Raw genomic sequence first — 16,730 nt, forward strand, 5'->3', positions numbered from 1 at the left:
ATGAGGGTTACGGTAACGACGCTGACTGACTACATTTTCACCCTGGACGTGTCGGAAGACTTGGAATTGGAAAACTTCAAGGCGTTCTGCGAAGTGGAGTCGGGGTTCGCGGCTCCTGAAATAATGATCGTGTTCAATGGGCAGCCTTTGCTCGACAATAAAAAGTCTCTAAAGGACTTCGGAGTGAAAGATGGGGACGTGGTGGTCCTACAAAGAATGCTTGCCCCTCATCCGTCCGCTTCGAGTGGATCGTCAGGCCAAGGTTCCGACTGCAATTACCATGGGTCGCAGTGTTCGTGACGAAGTTTTTCTCTTTCAGGGTTGTCCGGTTTGGACTTCAGCTCAATCCGCGTGCCCGGCACACCTGGATCTTCGAGCGCTGCCCCGGGCGCGAATCGCTCATCACTTCAGCAGCAGAACCCCTTAACAGTTGGTGCAGAGGATGATCCCACAGTTATCAAAGACATGTTGCTCGCCAACCCGGACCAGCTCGCTCTGCTGAAGCAGAACAACCCGAAATTAGCAGAGGCGCTGTTGTCTGGCAATCTAGGTAAGAGTACACTCCCGCTCGTTTATAATTAGTTGCGGTCACTTCTTTCCGAAAAATTGCATTTCATTTTGCGCGTTTCGTGTCGATCTCGCGACTACCACTGGGTCAATGAAACGCTGAAGGCTGAGTCACAAGTTTGTTTTCTCACGGAGTGGAATTTACGTGGTAGTCGCAGCATAATTTTCGAAACATCCTGCACCGCCCAAGCACTGCATTGAGGAAAGTGTTTCGTTTGTCGAGTGTTTATTTTTACTGCCAGTGCTCGCTCCATATTTGTCAGTGCTCAATGGAATACTGGATTTCTACCGCCGGCAGAAAATGCTGTGCTTGTGCTTATGCTAGTCTCGTCTTGCAGATTTTCATTTTCGTATTCCAAGTGAATTCCAATGTAAATCGAAATAAATATTTACAAAGGTATCAAGCAGTCAGATTTGACAAAATCAAACTATTTTCCGTGGGAAATTTATGTTGTAGCGCTTAGTGGGCTCGAGTTAAAAAAAAAATTCGAGGATCTCTTTTTATTGGGGTTATAACTATGAAATCAACATATCATAATTTACAGGTATTTTTTTTGTTTTGTTTTGACGCACTCGCAGCCATCCGGCTCAATATGACAATTGTCTGGTATCGGGCAATGTATGTTGGCAGCTGGCACGATAATGTAGCCTTAGTAAAAGTTTATTGATTGAAGATCAAGGGGCGTTTCTACAGCTTTTGTAGCTTTCCCATGTTGAAACCTGGATTATAATCGTTGCTGTTGAGAGTGCAAATGCACTGTCGTCGTAGAAAAGAATAAATCTAGTCTCCGTCAAATAATAAACTTGAAGATTTCAGGGAATTTGGCTGTATCATAATGTGACTTTTTTAATAGGCTAATCAGAAAAATAAATTCTTAAAACAATGGTACTTTTTTCTGATTGTGGCTGAACTTACACGATCAGTATTTCATCAGTCGGCCATAAATCAATTCATCTAAAATGGAATGATGGATTGATGACAATGTAAACAGGACAAAAACCCTTTTGGTGGCACAAATTTAAAGATTCGAACCATTCCGAATGCGTGTTTCGATTAACAATATAATGACAATTGCATTCCACTCAACTTATCATCAGTCCAGCAATTACTTACTAGATTAGTAGTGATGACTATGGATAAGCCCAATATATTCGTAAGTCAGGTCCATTGAGTATGGGTACTGCCTGTTAGTTATACTGTGCCCTAAACAATCAATTTGCCATAATTTCGTCATTCTGACAGACGCCAGACTGATGAAATACTGATCGTGAACGGTCAGACAATTTGTTGCAATTGATGATGTAATCTTTTGTCTCCTACTGGCAATAATACAATGTTTGCAAATGGAGTTTCCTATTTTATAAAAGAGATCTTTTGAATGGCTGAAATACAACACAGGAATTAATGCATGAGAAACGAAGTTCATTGCAATGTGTGGCGGATGATAGTTTGTTGAGACTTCACGTCATTTGCAAATTGGCGGGGCTTTCCTTTTCCGGCTGTTACTTATGAATGTAATTAATTTGAATGAATTCGTTTTTACAGCTGCAAAAGGCACTATGTCTTTGAGTCGCAAGTACTAATTATTACAGTCACTGCATTAGTGCCGTCGCTTCCAATCATAAAAATTGAATTTAAGCCGGAGGTATGTGCACAATGAAGCGGCTCAATTAGCGTTTTTCAAAACTATCCTATATTTGATGTTGGGTTACGCGTGAAAAATGTAACAGGAGTTTGGAAATACCTATAATAAAATTATACGTACGAATTGGAAAACGTGCATAGGAAATTTCTCAAAGAAAAAAAAACAGAAAATCTTTATACCCGAAGCGGCCAACTGTCAATATTTTGACTTGTCACAATCTTGGAACACATTTCTCGCCAATGACAATACGCCCATGGAAGATCCCATTCTTACGGTTACCCTACCTTTAAGATCCCCCTAATTATTCAAAGTGTTTCCGAATATGCCGATGAAATGAATGACTTTAGGAGGGTTTCACGTATTTTTGCCAGTTTCTAATGAGAATACTTGCAAGTCCCTTCAGAAATGGAGAGAATAATAAATAATGTTTTTACTGTAAGTTGTTATTGCAGAAAAGAGGCACTTCGCCAAATGAGTAGCATCAGCAGTAGCAATGAAATAACTCTTTAAGTGCATAGTTCTCTTACTTTTGGCGTTGTTTTGCTTGGAAGATTTTGCAAAACTGCGGTAATTTTATGGTTAATTGGTTTTGAGAAGATAATGATAGGTTTGAACTTAATATGAATTGGAGGAAACCTTAGGAAGACATGTTTTCAACAAATGTGCTGTCTTATATCGTTGATCTCTTGGGATTATGATCGCCAAAAGTTACATTAGTGGGAGCCCATCTACTTTTGCGTAAACATCTTCTGAACTAAGCTGCTGTAAAATAGTTGATAGTGTTGGTGAGGTACTGAGAGCTTCAACAGAATACGGCGCGATCTTTATGATTTTAGCTTGTCCTGCCAGGATAATTTTCTCGAACAGTTTCGACAGAATAATTATCAGCACCGTTCATGCAGTCCCAGCTAGTAGATTCTCTTTTAAATTTTGTGTGATTATATTCCAGTCCTTGGCTGTAATGGTTCTCGCATTTAGCGGCTTAAGCCAATACGTTGTGTTTTGGCGTAATTTTTTACGCCCGTCAATTCCAGAGAAATGCGTAAGACTAGTCTTGAAGCTTCTCGGTGACATTTGGGTCACTATCCATGTGCTACTCACCCCACTGAAAGAACACTAGCACAGAATATTCCCAATTTCATCTTAGGTGTTATATACATAGCTCCTCTTTTACAAGTAGATTTTTTATTTTCACAACGAAGGACATATTTTGGGACGGTCTAAAAATAATTTAGAAGCATCGGAAATGATAACTAATCTATGGATTTCCAGAGCCAAGTGCAATGTTCAGTCCATTAATGCACATTGGGAGATTTAGATGACCCGTCAGACTGAGAAACTTGCTTTTGTCAATGTTTGTCTTCAATCCAACTCTCGACTTGTTTCTTTTTTCAAATCCAGAGCCATTTGGCAAACAGATGTCATCTACATAGTTGAGGTGTTTTAGGAAAGGTGTCATAGTCCATTGAAATTCTGTATATCTTCCGGAAAAGCCAGCCTGAAGAGCGTCATCGATCATCATCATTAATGGCGCAACAACCGGTATCCGGTCTAGGCCTGCCTTAATATAGAACTCCAGGCATCCCGGTTTTGCGCCGAGGTCCACCAATTCGATATCCCTAAAAGCTGTCTGGCGTCCTGACCTACGCCATCGCTCCATCTTAGGCAGGGTCTGCCTCGTCTTCTTTTTCTACCATAGATATTGCCCTCATAGACTTTCCAGGCTGGATTATCCTCCTCCATACGGATTAAATGACCCGCCCACCGTAACCTATTGAGCCGGATTTTATCCACAACGTTGACGGTCATGGTATCGCTCATAGATTTCTTCATTGTGTAGGCTACGGAATCGTCCATCCTCATGCTAAGAACCCAAGTCTCCGAGGAATATAAGAGGACTGGCAAAATCATTGTCTTCTACAGTAAGAGCTTTGACCCTATGGTGAGACGTTTTTAGCGGAACAGTTTTTGTAAGTTTTTCCCTCCACATTTAACCAACTTGGTTGTAATTCCAATGGCTCCTGGCGCCTTATGGCTTTTAAGCCGATGAATTGCACAGATTGTTTCTGCTATGCTTGGTGGTGGTAGCATTCTCCGTCTTCTTCAGTTGGCGGGGCCGCCAACTCGCCGGAAGGATGAGCATCGAAGTGAATAAGGCTTCATCCTGTTGATTTGTTGGTACAACTTCCGCGTCTGGTGCGATTTCTCCCTGTACTTTTCTAATTCACAGACTTGTTGGTTCTCCCAGGACTCCTTTTTCCGTCTGTGAAGTCGCTTCTCCGCTCGACGGTGTTCGTGATAAGTCTCTTCGCGTGCCTGCGTTCTTTGAGAATACAACATTACTCGGTATGCAGCATTCTTCCGTTCCGTCAAACCAGCCGTTCCGACTTTTCTTGCGGCTGGGGCCAAGTATCTTTGTGGCCGTATCAATGATAACGTTTTCCAGGTGGTTGTGAAGATCATTTGTTGATGCTTCATCTTCAGGATCTTTGTTGACTGCGGTTATTGCGGCATCCATTTCGCCCTTATAGATATTACAAAGGGCTCTGTTGTGAAAGGCTTCGGTATTCACTCTCACCTGATTGTTTGAGGGGATTGTAGACCACCTATTCGATCTCGGAGCACTATACCAATGAGATAGTGGTTCGAGTCTATATTGGCCCCCCTATATGTTCTTACATTCATCAAGGCTGAGAGGTGGCGGCATTCAATCAGGACGTGGTCAATTTTGTTGAAAGTGTTCCCATCTGGAGAGGGCCACGTATGTTTGTGGACCGCTTTCCGCACAAACCAGGTACTTTCAACCACCATTTCGTGCGATACTGTTAACCGAATAATCCGCAGTCCGTTATCATTGGTATCCCTATGTAAGCTATGGAAGCTAACGTATCGCCTGAATACGGGGTCCGTCCCTACTTGACTGTTGCAATCTCCAAGTATGATTTTGATATCATACCTGAGACAGGCTTCGAGGGTCCGTTCAACTGCCTCGTAGAAGGTATCCTTCTCCGACTCTGCAGTCCCCTCTGTAGGGGCATGAGCGTTAGTGAGGCTTATATGTCTAAGCTTGCCTCGCAAACGCAGAGTGAATAGCCTTTCGCTTATATTTTCCAAGCCGATAACAGCAGGTTTCATTTTTTAGCTGGCTAAGAAACCTACTTCGAGCACATGGTTTACTGGATAGTCGCTTTGTCTATCGCAATTCTTGCAACGCTATTACATCAGCCTTATATTGGAACAGGGTATCGGCTAGCTGCTCAGCAGCATTCGGTGTGTACAGGGAGCGCACGTTCCATGAGAAAATGCGCAAATCGTTAATCCGTTGTGGGGTTCGTCGTTGTAAAATCCATCCTTCCGTGTCTTCATAACATCAGTTTTCCATGTAGGGTTGTCAACCCTACCCAACCCCCAACTTAGAAGACCAGTTGGTACGTCTGCAGTTTTTCCTGAAGAAAGAACTTCCAGCGACTATCACGTGAAGGTGGAGATAGAGTTTGGTAATAGAGTTGTTGGTGTTGGTGCATCAGGTGTTTCCCAAGTTTTATGCTCCATTGTGAGCACCAATCCACGTTTCGCCCTTTGACCGCCACTGAAACTGAACGATGAGGAACTTAAGTCCAGCTACCATCTACCCCGCAAAAACATTTACAAACACGAAGTGGTGCGCATCCTTGAAGATGTTATACAGAATCTTCACAAAATTGCGTATCTTGCATATCATGCTAATAACATTAATGTTGACATAGTAATATTGGCAGAAAACATCTAAAGTGTCTACGAAATGGTTAATCTGAATCATCTGAAATTTTACTTTGATTCTCATGCAATTCTTAGAGATATTTCGTTTTGGATCTTAAATTTCCTCACTGAGCACACACTCAAATTCGGCCACTGCCACACACTTATTCCAATTGGTCTATCCGGAATCAGCTGGCTTAGCCCTGTATTTTCAATTTATACATTGCTAGCCTACACTCTATTGCTGACGCCTGAACGAGAGTCATTCAATTTGCTAGAATTTTCCCCATTTTTGGTCTGACAATTTCAGAGAATTGTCAACAACTTCTAATTAAAAGCCATCAACTTGTGTCATAGATTAGCGCTCCCCATTAACATTGACAAATCCCATACCATCCCATATCAAAGGGACAACATTATGATTGCAGATCATCTGACCTCACGCACCAGTCACAGCAAATTTCTTGGTAGAAACATAACTAGCAAGCTGTTAACTGTTTGCTGACATCTTAACAAATACATTAGCTGCAATCAATGCACTATTCCACGGTAAAAAGTTCATCAAGGTTTCTTATCTAGGGTGATTCATTTAGGCTTTATTCTTTAAATTCAAATAAAAGAAAGAAAGAAGAACAATCTATAATATTTACTTTCTAAAATATATCTTGTTTAAATGTTTCCCGCGATTACGCTTTGAATCCATCCTGATGGACGGATTTTGGACTATGCGTTCGAAAATAGCACTTGATATACCTCGAATAATGCGAGTAATGCTGACTCCAGAAATTCCAATTAAAGCTGGCTTCTCAGGGAAGTCCAGAGATTTCACATAACACCAAAGAAAATGGAGTGATGGCACACGATCTAGGTGGTCAAGATAATTGAAAACTTGATTTACTAGATATTTGTTTTCGACGTATATTTTTCATGATCCTAAAGTCAAGTAAGTTGAGAATTTAGCAGAAATTCCTAGATCAGTAAGTTGATTCGAGGTTCCCCTCTTTTTAATGACGCGATAGGCACTTAGACTTCAGAATAGACAGAATTGTATGTTTATATTCGTGTAGCTCACTCAGCTCATCGCGGACACGAGAAGTACTACTGTTGTAAATCAACAGAAATGTGCATTCTATAACTATAGTTCTCGGTTTAATTTTTTTTTCAAATATAGTTGCCAATATCCTCGAAATGGGGTATAGCGCGTTAACCACGCCCATGTGCCATTGTTGTCAGTTCGCCGAAATGTGTTTTAGCTTCCTCTAGGGTTTCCTGAAAGTCTGCACTCCTCTACTGTTTTGTACAATGTATATATCTAGAGCGAATCAGTTGTTGGCTATCCTGGGATAAAGCGAATTCTAAAGCTGTAACCTCCTTAGCACCTATTGTCATCTGCTGCCTTCTCATCTACGTGACAATTAAGATCACCTGCAATAACTTTACAGGACTGTGTCGAGCAGCTGCCAGTAGGTGTCCCTCTTGCCATCGGGCCCAACTGCTTGTGATGCATATGCGATGAAGAAGTGTCGATACCGTATTGAGTACATTGGCTACAAAAGTAGCGTTCGTGTTTTATGTCGTAGATTTTGGCATCACATCATCGAGTTTCTTGCAGAGTGCTTTATGAGAAAAAGTTATCTCTTTCCTTGTCAGGCTACTATAACCTGATGTCACCAGCGGTCCAGAAAAAAAGTTAATTATTTTGAGCCCAGCGACTATTGCCATTACAGTTGTAAATCTGGGAACAGAGGACTTGTACCTTTTTGTTGTTGTTTGCTCTACAGTATTAGATTTGCTATCATTTTATTTCGCAAGTAATTTGCATCGGACTGATAGACTAAAGACCACGAAGTATCTTCTATATCGTACTTGGGCATTTTCTGATCAACATTATATTTGCTCCTAGTAATGAGGGATTCCGCTTTTCTCTACTCCATAGTGTAATTATGTATTCAGTATAATATCAGCTGAAACAACAACAAACTTTACTGATTGAAGCATCAGTACGAACTGTCACATATAAATAACTATTTTTTATAACTTCAACATTCAATATTCAAGGCTCGATTATCTTCTGTTCCAGAGACCTTCACTAAAGTACTTCGAGAACAAATTCAAGCTCGGGCTGATCGGCAAATGCAAAGAGTCCGCATGATGCAGGCTGATCCATTTGATACAGAAGCACAACGGATGATTGCCGAAGAAATTCGACAGAAGAACATCGAAGCGAATATGGAAGCTGCAATGGAATATAACCCAGAAACGTTTGGCACAGTTGTTATGTTGTATGAATCTATAAAACTTTGAGTGATGAATTTACATAATATTAGCAGCGACATTTTTCCAGGTACATAAATTGTAAAGTGAACGGAGTACCTGTGAAAGCATTTATTGATTCTGGAGCACAGACGACAATAATGAGCGCATCTTGCGCAGAAAAGTGTAACATAAATAGATTAGTAGATACAAGGTGATAAAAAGATCGGTTTTAGAAGTATTGAAAACCTAAAAACGTTGCTATTTTTATAGATGGGCAGGTGTGGCTAAAGGGGTTGGAGTGCAGAAGATTATCGGGCGAATCCATATGGTGCAAATACAAATCGAAAATGATTTCCTAACGTCGAGTTTTTCAGTTTTAGAAGAACAACCTATGGATATGCTACTAGGTCTAGACATGCTCAAACGACATCAGGTGAGAATGGTTCTGTAGTAGAAGAGAAAGATTCGGCAAACAATATGTTTTTTATTAGTGTAGCATAAACTATTGAGGTGAATAAATATTACAAATAACTATTGAAATTCCTTCCAGTGCAACATTGATCTCCAACGAAATGTTTTGAAAATTGGGACTACTGGGACAGAAACTCATTTTTTACCCGAAAGTGAATTGCCTGATTGTGCTCGTTTAACAGGCAGCCCATCTGAAGAGCTTCAGGCACTGGGAGAATCAGCCAAATTAGCTGAAGATCTAGCAATTAAAGAAGCAATAGAGAGGAGTAGAAGAGAACAAGGTATCAGTTCTAAAATCTGATAATCTTTACAATTTAATCCTTTGAACGACATTTTTTCAGCTGGAGGATCAACGTCAGGAGCCGGTCCGTCGACTAATAATTCTAATAATTCAAAAACCACCATTCAACCTTCGGATAAATTCACAGAAGCGGATGTAAACGATATAGTAAAACTTGGATTTTCTCGAGAACAGGCTATAGCTGAACTTAGAAATTTCAATGGAAACAAAACGCAAGCAACCGCAGCACTTTTTGCAAAATCATTGAAGTTTTAATAGGATAAATTCTACAAGAACTGTACATAGTACCTCATTTTCGCATTTTTGCATTACACATTTTATTGGCATTCTAAGAGACACTCATCTACAATTGCAATAATTTTCTCCTATGTTGATTGATAATACTGAAGTTAGTAAAATCATTTTTTCGTACTTATTTGGTCTTATTGGGGTAGTTTTCATCAAAGTTTTATATTGGAATTAGGTTCAAAATAGAAGTAATGCATGTTTCGCTTTTCATTTTAGTTTAATACCATATGAACGCTGGAAGCTATATATTACAAGTTATTTTGTACTGGCATTTGAAGGTATTCGAAATATAACAACTTTTGAAAGAACAAAAATGATTTTGAGACTTTTTTCAATTATTTTCACTATTTGTTAGGAAGGTGAAAGTATCACTGCGGTGCTAGAAATCTTTCTGCGTGTGATTGCGACGATGTATTAGACTTCTATTTCACTTCAATTATTTTCCACCTGCGCAACCGTTTCGGTTTTATGTGCATCGACATTATCGTTGTGCTTAACATGAACTAACTTTCCCCAAATCTTTCCTCGGACATCCAAGCAGGACGTGTTTTGCGTCCTTCTTTTTCTTGTCCTTGTCCCGTTCACAAGCGGGGGCGACACGCCGTAATCGGTCAAAGGCCTGATCTAGATTCAGTCGTGATGCTTTCAAATCTCCATCTAGCTTATCGAGAAGTCGCTCTTGTTTTGCTTGCCATCGACTTTGACGATACCATCCAAGACGCCTCTCTCGCAATCTTTCCACGATCCATATCGATCACGGAAATTCTCATTTCGGATGTTATCAGGGCGTCTAACGCCACTAGAACAACGTAACATCTTCGTTTCCATTATCGCAAGAATCCGTTTCTTGTCTTTTATAGTCGGCCAACACTCAGAACCGTACGAGGCGACAGGGCGGACGACATTGCGGTAAATTTTAGATTTGAGATGTTCGTTAATATGTCGATCATAAACACCGCTATTTGTGGAACGACACTTCATCCAAGTTAATGCATGAAGCAATATGATAACGCAGTTCTCCATTGGCTGATAGCATTAACTCGAAATATTTAAGTCGCTGAGTTGTGGGGAGGTCACTGTTACTGACAGTGATAGTGTCTGTTATATAGGGATCGATCGACCAAAATTCAGTTTTATTGAGATTCAATCTGAGACCGTTTTGCATGAGGCGATCAATCCATTTTTGGACAAGTTGCTCCAGATTATTTTTGCTATTAGACGCCAGGAAAGCATAATCTGCATAAAGCAGTGTATAGCGCGCTGGACGTTGGATGTCCCGTGTGACAGTACCCATAACCAGAACAAAGAGGAGTGGTGAGAGGGCGCTTCCTTGATGAATACAAACAGAAACACGAAGCGGTTTTGATACATCTGCCACACTTCGAACTTTACTTTTCGGATCATGGTATAGCAATTTAACCCAGCGCACGAGTTCTTCGGACACTAAGTGTTGCCTGTTAAAAGCTTTCTTCAGATCCGTAAATTCAATGTAAAGAAGGCAATGCTTCTCGCAGTTTTTCTCCATGAGTAACTACACAGCGTGTATTACGTCAGTAGTTCCGCAGTTCTTGACAAATTCTTCTTGATCCACATATGGACTATTTGTCAAGAATGCGTTTGAAAATGTCTATGGTATGGAAAAGTAACTGCATCGGACGGTAATTCGAACATTCTGCTGGACTACCTTTCTTCTGCCATATTAGAACTGTGGTACTTTCTTGCCCGTCAGATGGTGTTCCTTAATAAGCTGATTGAAGAATTCACTGAGCCTCAGTGTTGGCTCCCAACTCTTCGCTTTCCAGAGCTCAATTGCTATTTCGTGAGATCCTGTGGCTTTTTCCGATTTCATTCGTTTTATTGCCTCCTCCACTTCAGTTGCGCTGACAGTTAAGTCCTTGGATGTTTAACGTTGGTACCTGTCGTGGAGACTTAATCCTATGGTCCTCTTCAGACACGGATTGATTTTGTGACCACAATCAGAGCCCCGCTGAGACAAGCAACAATGGTACCAGTCTATATCAATGGATTGCTTAGCATTCATGGATGCAAGAATTACCTAAATCTCTACCGAACTAAGGAGTACGGCACCCATGTTGAAACGCAACACCACGCCGAGGCGCGAAGGTCTCTTCTCGCTTGAGCATAACCACAACCCCCATGAAACTCCCACTAGGGGGCCTACCGCAAATAACCGAGCTGTCCTCACATACCACGGGAGTTCACCCGAAGTATGAGAGTCCAGGGGCTATCTCGGTTCCCATGGTACCAGTATACCCCTGGTAAGGTTTCGTGACCAATTTGCCACTTCAGATCAGTCCCCGTGTAGACTCGGGTCTGATCGTCCTAATTAGGCCTTTGGAGCCTACTGCATCACGGCCGGCAAACCAAAGTGAATACAGCGTCTCCCGGTGCCACCACTATGGAGGTTCTCCTCGGGCACTTGATTTTGGTTGATTTTGGCCGACAGGGTTGCCGCCCCGCCTTCCTCACCGCCACCTGTGAGCACCAGTTGCGCTGACAGGTGGAATTGCTCGGAATGTCGGCAATACTTGTGGAAGTCGAGGGCGAACAAATTTTTCCGTTGAAATCTGCTCGAAATATTCTCGCCATCTATCCGTCGCGCCTCGACGGTCGGTAGGCAAAGTATCGTTCTTGTCGTTAACACAAAAGAAGTTTTCGATATCCTGTGTGCGTTGGTATTGGCTTTTGGCAAGTCACATACAGGTCTCTCTCGCCATCCCGAGGGTCCGGTTTATCGTAAAGATCCTTGTAATGGACCGCCCTGGTGGCAGCGATCGCTTTCTTTGCTTCTCGCTTGCCATTCTTGTAAATGTGCCAAGTGGCCAGCGTTTTACCGTCGAGAAACTTGTGGAACAGGCATTTCTTTTCACGGACCTTCATTTGGACATCGTCATTCCAAAGCCAAGTATCGCGGTTGATGAACCGCTTACTTGGCTTGGTCATCCTGAGGGTTGCTTTGTGCATTGTGCCTTTAACTTGGTTCCATGTTTCTTCCACATTGTACATGGTTGTAATCGCGTCGGTGAAATCATTTCTTCTTTCTTCTCACGAAATTGCCACCATTTAATGCGTGGCGGGCCAGTGCTGTTGTATTGGTGAGATACTCTAGAAATATATTATACACTTGGTATACAGTGCAATGAGGAGACTAGTACAATTTATAGTGGGACAAATATTTGTCGGGATGGATTAGTGGCTAGAACGCTTAGCTGTTCCAGTAGAAAGTCCCGGTTCAAATTTCGCTAGCGGCAGAGGGATTTATATCGCGACCGGATGTCGGATACCAATCGACTCAGCTGTGAATGGGTACCTGAGTTAAATCAGGGTAATGATCACGAGCAAGCGCAATGCTCACCACCATTGGTACCATGATCCTGTAGTGTGCCGTTGCGTTGAATGAAGTGCTACGCTTCAAGGCCATTCAATGAAATGCATCTAAATTGTCGTTCATTAAGAATCGTTGCAGATCTTAATTTATTTCGCACACTCAACTCTCAACCCATGAGATCGATGTTTGAATGGGATAGTGGATTCCATTACATGATGTAGCCAGCAATGAACTTTTAGCCCTTCTTTAATGTGTGGCTTATTCACTGTTACTTCCCACTTCTGATCAACACGTTACGTTTACGGATATTTTGGGCGTACATCGCCAAAGCAGAAGATGGAACTGGCGCTGTTAAGGGGTTACATTTGTTTGGAATTTGATTTCTTCGATTTTATATAAAAACAAATATTTTTAAAATTACTTTCTCTAGAGTAACTCGTAAGAAAAACAAACGCATTTTAGCCACAAAATACTCACTGTTCCGTATGAGGAAGATAATGGGCGCAGCATTACCGCACGCAAATAATAGCTGTAAGAGCAAAATATGGTTGCGGAAGGGCAATTGTATAATGCTGGGAGCAAAGTTAAAAAAGTGTATGAACCATATTATTATATAAATGTTGTCTTGAAAATTTTATTGTAACTTCTTAATTTGATTGTCTAATGAAGTACACACAATTTTAGCAATTGATGAAGAGATTTTTTTTAATGATTTAATAATTTAAATAAAGCGTCATTCTGCGAAAAAAATAACATGTAGTTCATGAAATAAATTTTTTATGCTTCTAGATGTCGATCCAAGGTAGATGCCATACTGTTCGCCGTGAAGGGCTTCAAAAAATCTGTTTTTATTTGTATGATCAATGATACATTTCTTTCTTACTCCCGAAGAATGACTATGATGCAAAAATGTGCTCACACAAAAATCTTGAAAAAAAACTCTTTTTTGGGGGGCTACAAACAAATATAACCCCTTGATGCGTCGATGATGAGTTGAAAATGATAGGCGTTAGGATTATTTTAGTTATCAGCTTCACGACGAAAATACAACTCCAATTTTCACAAACAAGTCGGGTACCTTTTTCCGATCATCCTACCGCCAGCTAGGGCCTCTATTTCGAACAGAGTTTTATTGTTCACAATTCTTGACAAATTCATAAAGTTAAAGAGATCCAATACTGGTTTATATTTTTTCCGGTTTCCATCATGTTTTTCAAATACGATGCTGGTCTTAGCAGTCCAGGTAAAGGAGGAGGGTTTGAGGCAACGTACTTTGTACTATCGTCAGTGAAATAAAAAAAAAATGGTGAGATCAAGGAGAGATAAATAATATATAGTTGGAGTTATGTCACTGTGCTAAATCCTAACTGATCTCCCTTTGTGACAAGTCGACCAAGAAAATGCATCCGTCGTTAAAAACAAATGATCGGATTGATTCACAATAAGTCTCGGAAAAATATTAGGGCGTCCACCTCAGTCGACGTGGCAGAATGGGCTTCGATCCCGTCGAACAATGGGCAAGGGTTGCATGGACGCCGTCAGGACATAAGTAAGTTAGTCCAACCAAAACAAATACGTATCTGCACGTTAAATAATGGCACACTCACAGAAAATACCGAGAAACTTAAAAGAGCCCTTCGGAAAAGGCGTATTGACATCTGCGCTCTACAAGATACTCTGGTGCCAAAAGCTGCAACATAGAAAGCGAACGTGGTACAAATGGTTATAAACTTCTCTATTTTGCTAGTCCACACACTCAATACGGTGTTGGCATTGCCATCTCAGAGGGTTTCCGTGATGCCATTAAAGAAGTCGAACGACTTGATGACCGGCTGTTGAAGCTCAACATTATATCAGCTGATCACACTATTAATCATTTCACTGGGTAAGCACCACATACCTGATGCCCAGAGAGATGCCTTCTGGCAACTTCTCGATAGAAAGACCTATAATGTGCCTGCTGATAACTATATCATCATTGCAGGCGACCTTCATGGTCATGTAGGTGAAAAGGCAGATTTTAATAGGTGCCATTAGGGAAAGGGGCTTGGATCGCGCAATTCGGGTGGGGGAATAGTAAAACGCAAATCGAATATATTCTCATAAGACGCTGACATTTTACTACCGTCACTGACTGCAAAGCCGTTCCTTATGAGATCATCGTACTTCAACATCGACCGTTTATTGCCGTCCTGCGAATTTAGTCACCGTAAAACAGCGTGAAGAACGCACTGGTCCGTATAAGACACGATCCACAAAGCAGTTTATACAACCCTCGGGTTTCCCAAGCCAGGTAAGCGGTTCGTGAAACCAGATACCTGGCTTTGGAATGACAATGTTCAAATGCAGGTCTGTGAAAAGAAACGCCTTTATTACAAATTCTTCGATGATAAAACTCTGGCCAATTGACAAAATTACAAGAATGCCCAGAAACAAAGGAAGCTATCTTTGCTACCTTAGCCGTCCATTACAAAGATCTTTACGATAAACTGGGCACTGTTGTTAGAAAACCCTGAAGTCCTTTATCGTTCAAGTGGTATAAAAAAGGCTCTAGTCAGGGAGCAGTTGCTAAGGAACGCAGTATCTTGCAGTCCGATTCGGTAACACGAGCCTCATTGCTTTTCGGTCCTGGGTCTCAGTTGATATCCTGGGATGTCTGCCACCCATCTTTCGTGCAATGGAGTTCCTGTTACGGAATCGGATTTTGAGATTTTAAGTTCCTTAGCAACTACTCACTGACTAGAGCCTTTTTGTACCACTTTAACGATGAAAGGCCTCAGCTTTTCGGGCAATTGTTTCCTAACAACACAATAAATCAGCAATAATCTAAGAAAATTACTTTGAGCATACTTTTTTCCAATAAATAAACCAAATTGGAAAAATTATTTTGAGCACGTTTTTTTTCGTCCAAAAAATTGATTAAAGTGACAATAATGAAAGAGGTTACTTTGTTCAAAAATTTAAATTACCCATCTAATTCTATATAAGATATGTTACAAAATCATATATAGCATCTAATATAAGGATTAAAAATACATTCGTCTTTTAACGGAGAACATCTGTAAAAACTTTGAGCAAGTTTTTTTTCTGCCACCGTATAATGTTCTATGTGGAACTTGAGGGGAGTTTCCATAGATGCAAGAGGGAGGTGTAACATTTTTTTACCAAATATAGTCGTGATGCTGCCACTATACGGTATCTAGGCTCCGAAATACCCTCCATACCGCAATATGACTATAAACCCCCCTTAAGTTAGTAGTAGAATCATGAAGTTTTGCAGTAATAAAGGTTATTAGATAACGCACGATTCTATCAAATTTGGTGGAATCACACTATCAGTTGCCGCTCCAGTGCAAATTCTAAAACTGTGAATATCAGTCGAATGCTAAAGTAAATATTCTGGCACAATATATGCATATAAATTACGTGCTAGATACAAATGTCAACTCAAATATTTTTATATGTATAAGAAATACACAAAACCTTTCATATTTGAAGCTTCCAGCTTCCGGTTTCCCGACTTGCTTCTTTCTCTGGAGATATAACTTGTTAAGCGTCCTACGAGGTTTCAAAAGAATCATTTGACCCCTCTACTCTTTTTTTCGAGATTTCCGTTGTTGGGTTTTAGTATGGTGTCAATTATGTCGCTTGTGTACAATTTGCACTCTCCAGAAACATCCCATTCTCCAAACTGCTTGTAGCAGTAGCAGGTAGTCCACAATGGAGGTACTGCATCCCACTAATATGGACGGCCAGCAATCCATGTTCTCAATTTAATGGTATCTTAATGAAGAAACAAGAGTATGAAGTAAATTATTTCTTTAAGCTTCTTTTTTAGAGAGGAACTGAAATGCGGAGCTCTCAAATGCGAATTTAATCACTCTTCTTGGTCGTTGCTGGTTGTTTATTCTCTTATCATATATTTCACTACATTCTCTTTTGGACAATTGTTTCGATTTTGTCCCATATGAAATGTTTGGTGCAGTTTCTGTACCAAGCGATCGACTGTTCTCACTCTGGTTTCACTAGTGTATACCAGTTAGCATAATCATAATTAACTGAAAAGCTTTTAAGAATCCCAACTCAATTTTCTGCCACCTGATAAGAAATAACC

General features: G+C 40.7%; 1 protein-coding gene and 1 long non-coding RNA gene across 2 annotated transcripts; one reads left to right on the forward strand and one right to left on the reverse strand.

The window, feature by feature from the left end:
* On the forward strand, positions 1–9,584 carry LOC119653425 (protein DDI1 homolog 2). Its single transcript, XM_038058004.1, is given in 6 exon segments — positions 1–550; positions 8,032–8,233; positions 8,296–8,418; positions 8,478–8,640; positions 8,758–8,959; positions 9,020–9,584. Coding segments are annotated over 6 exon segments (1,455 nt in total). The 3' UTR covers positions 9,235–9,584.
* LOC119653428 lies at positions 1,287–1,845 on the reverse strand. Its single transcript, XR_005249695.1, has 3 exons — positions 1,682–1,845; positions 1,484–1,522; positions 1,287–1,422 (listed from the first exon to the last, which is right to left on the reverse strand). It is a non-coding gene; the product is annotated as an uncharacterized LOC119653428 (long non-coding RNA).
* Positions 9,585–16,730: the final 7,146 nt, after the last annotated feature.

The sequence above is a fragment of the Hermetia illucens genome, chromosome 4 (assembly GCF_905115235.1).
Source record: "Hermetia illucens chromosome 4, iHerIll2.2.curated.20191125, whole genome shotgun sequence".
Classification (NCBI taxonomy): Eukaryota; Metazoa; Arthropoda; class Insecta; order Diptera; family Stratiomyidae; genus Hermetia; species Hermetia illucens.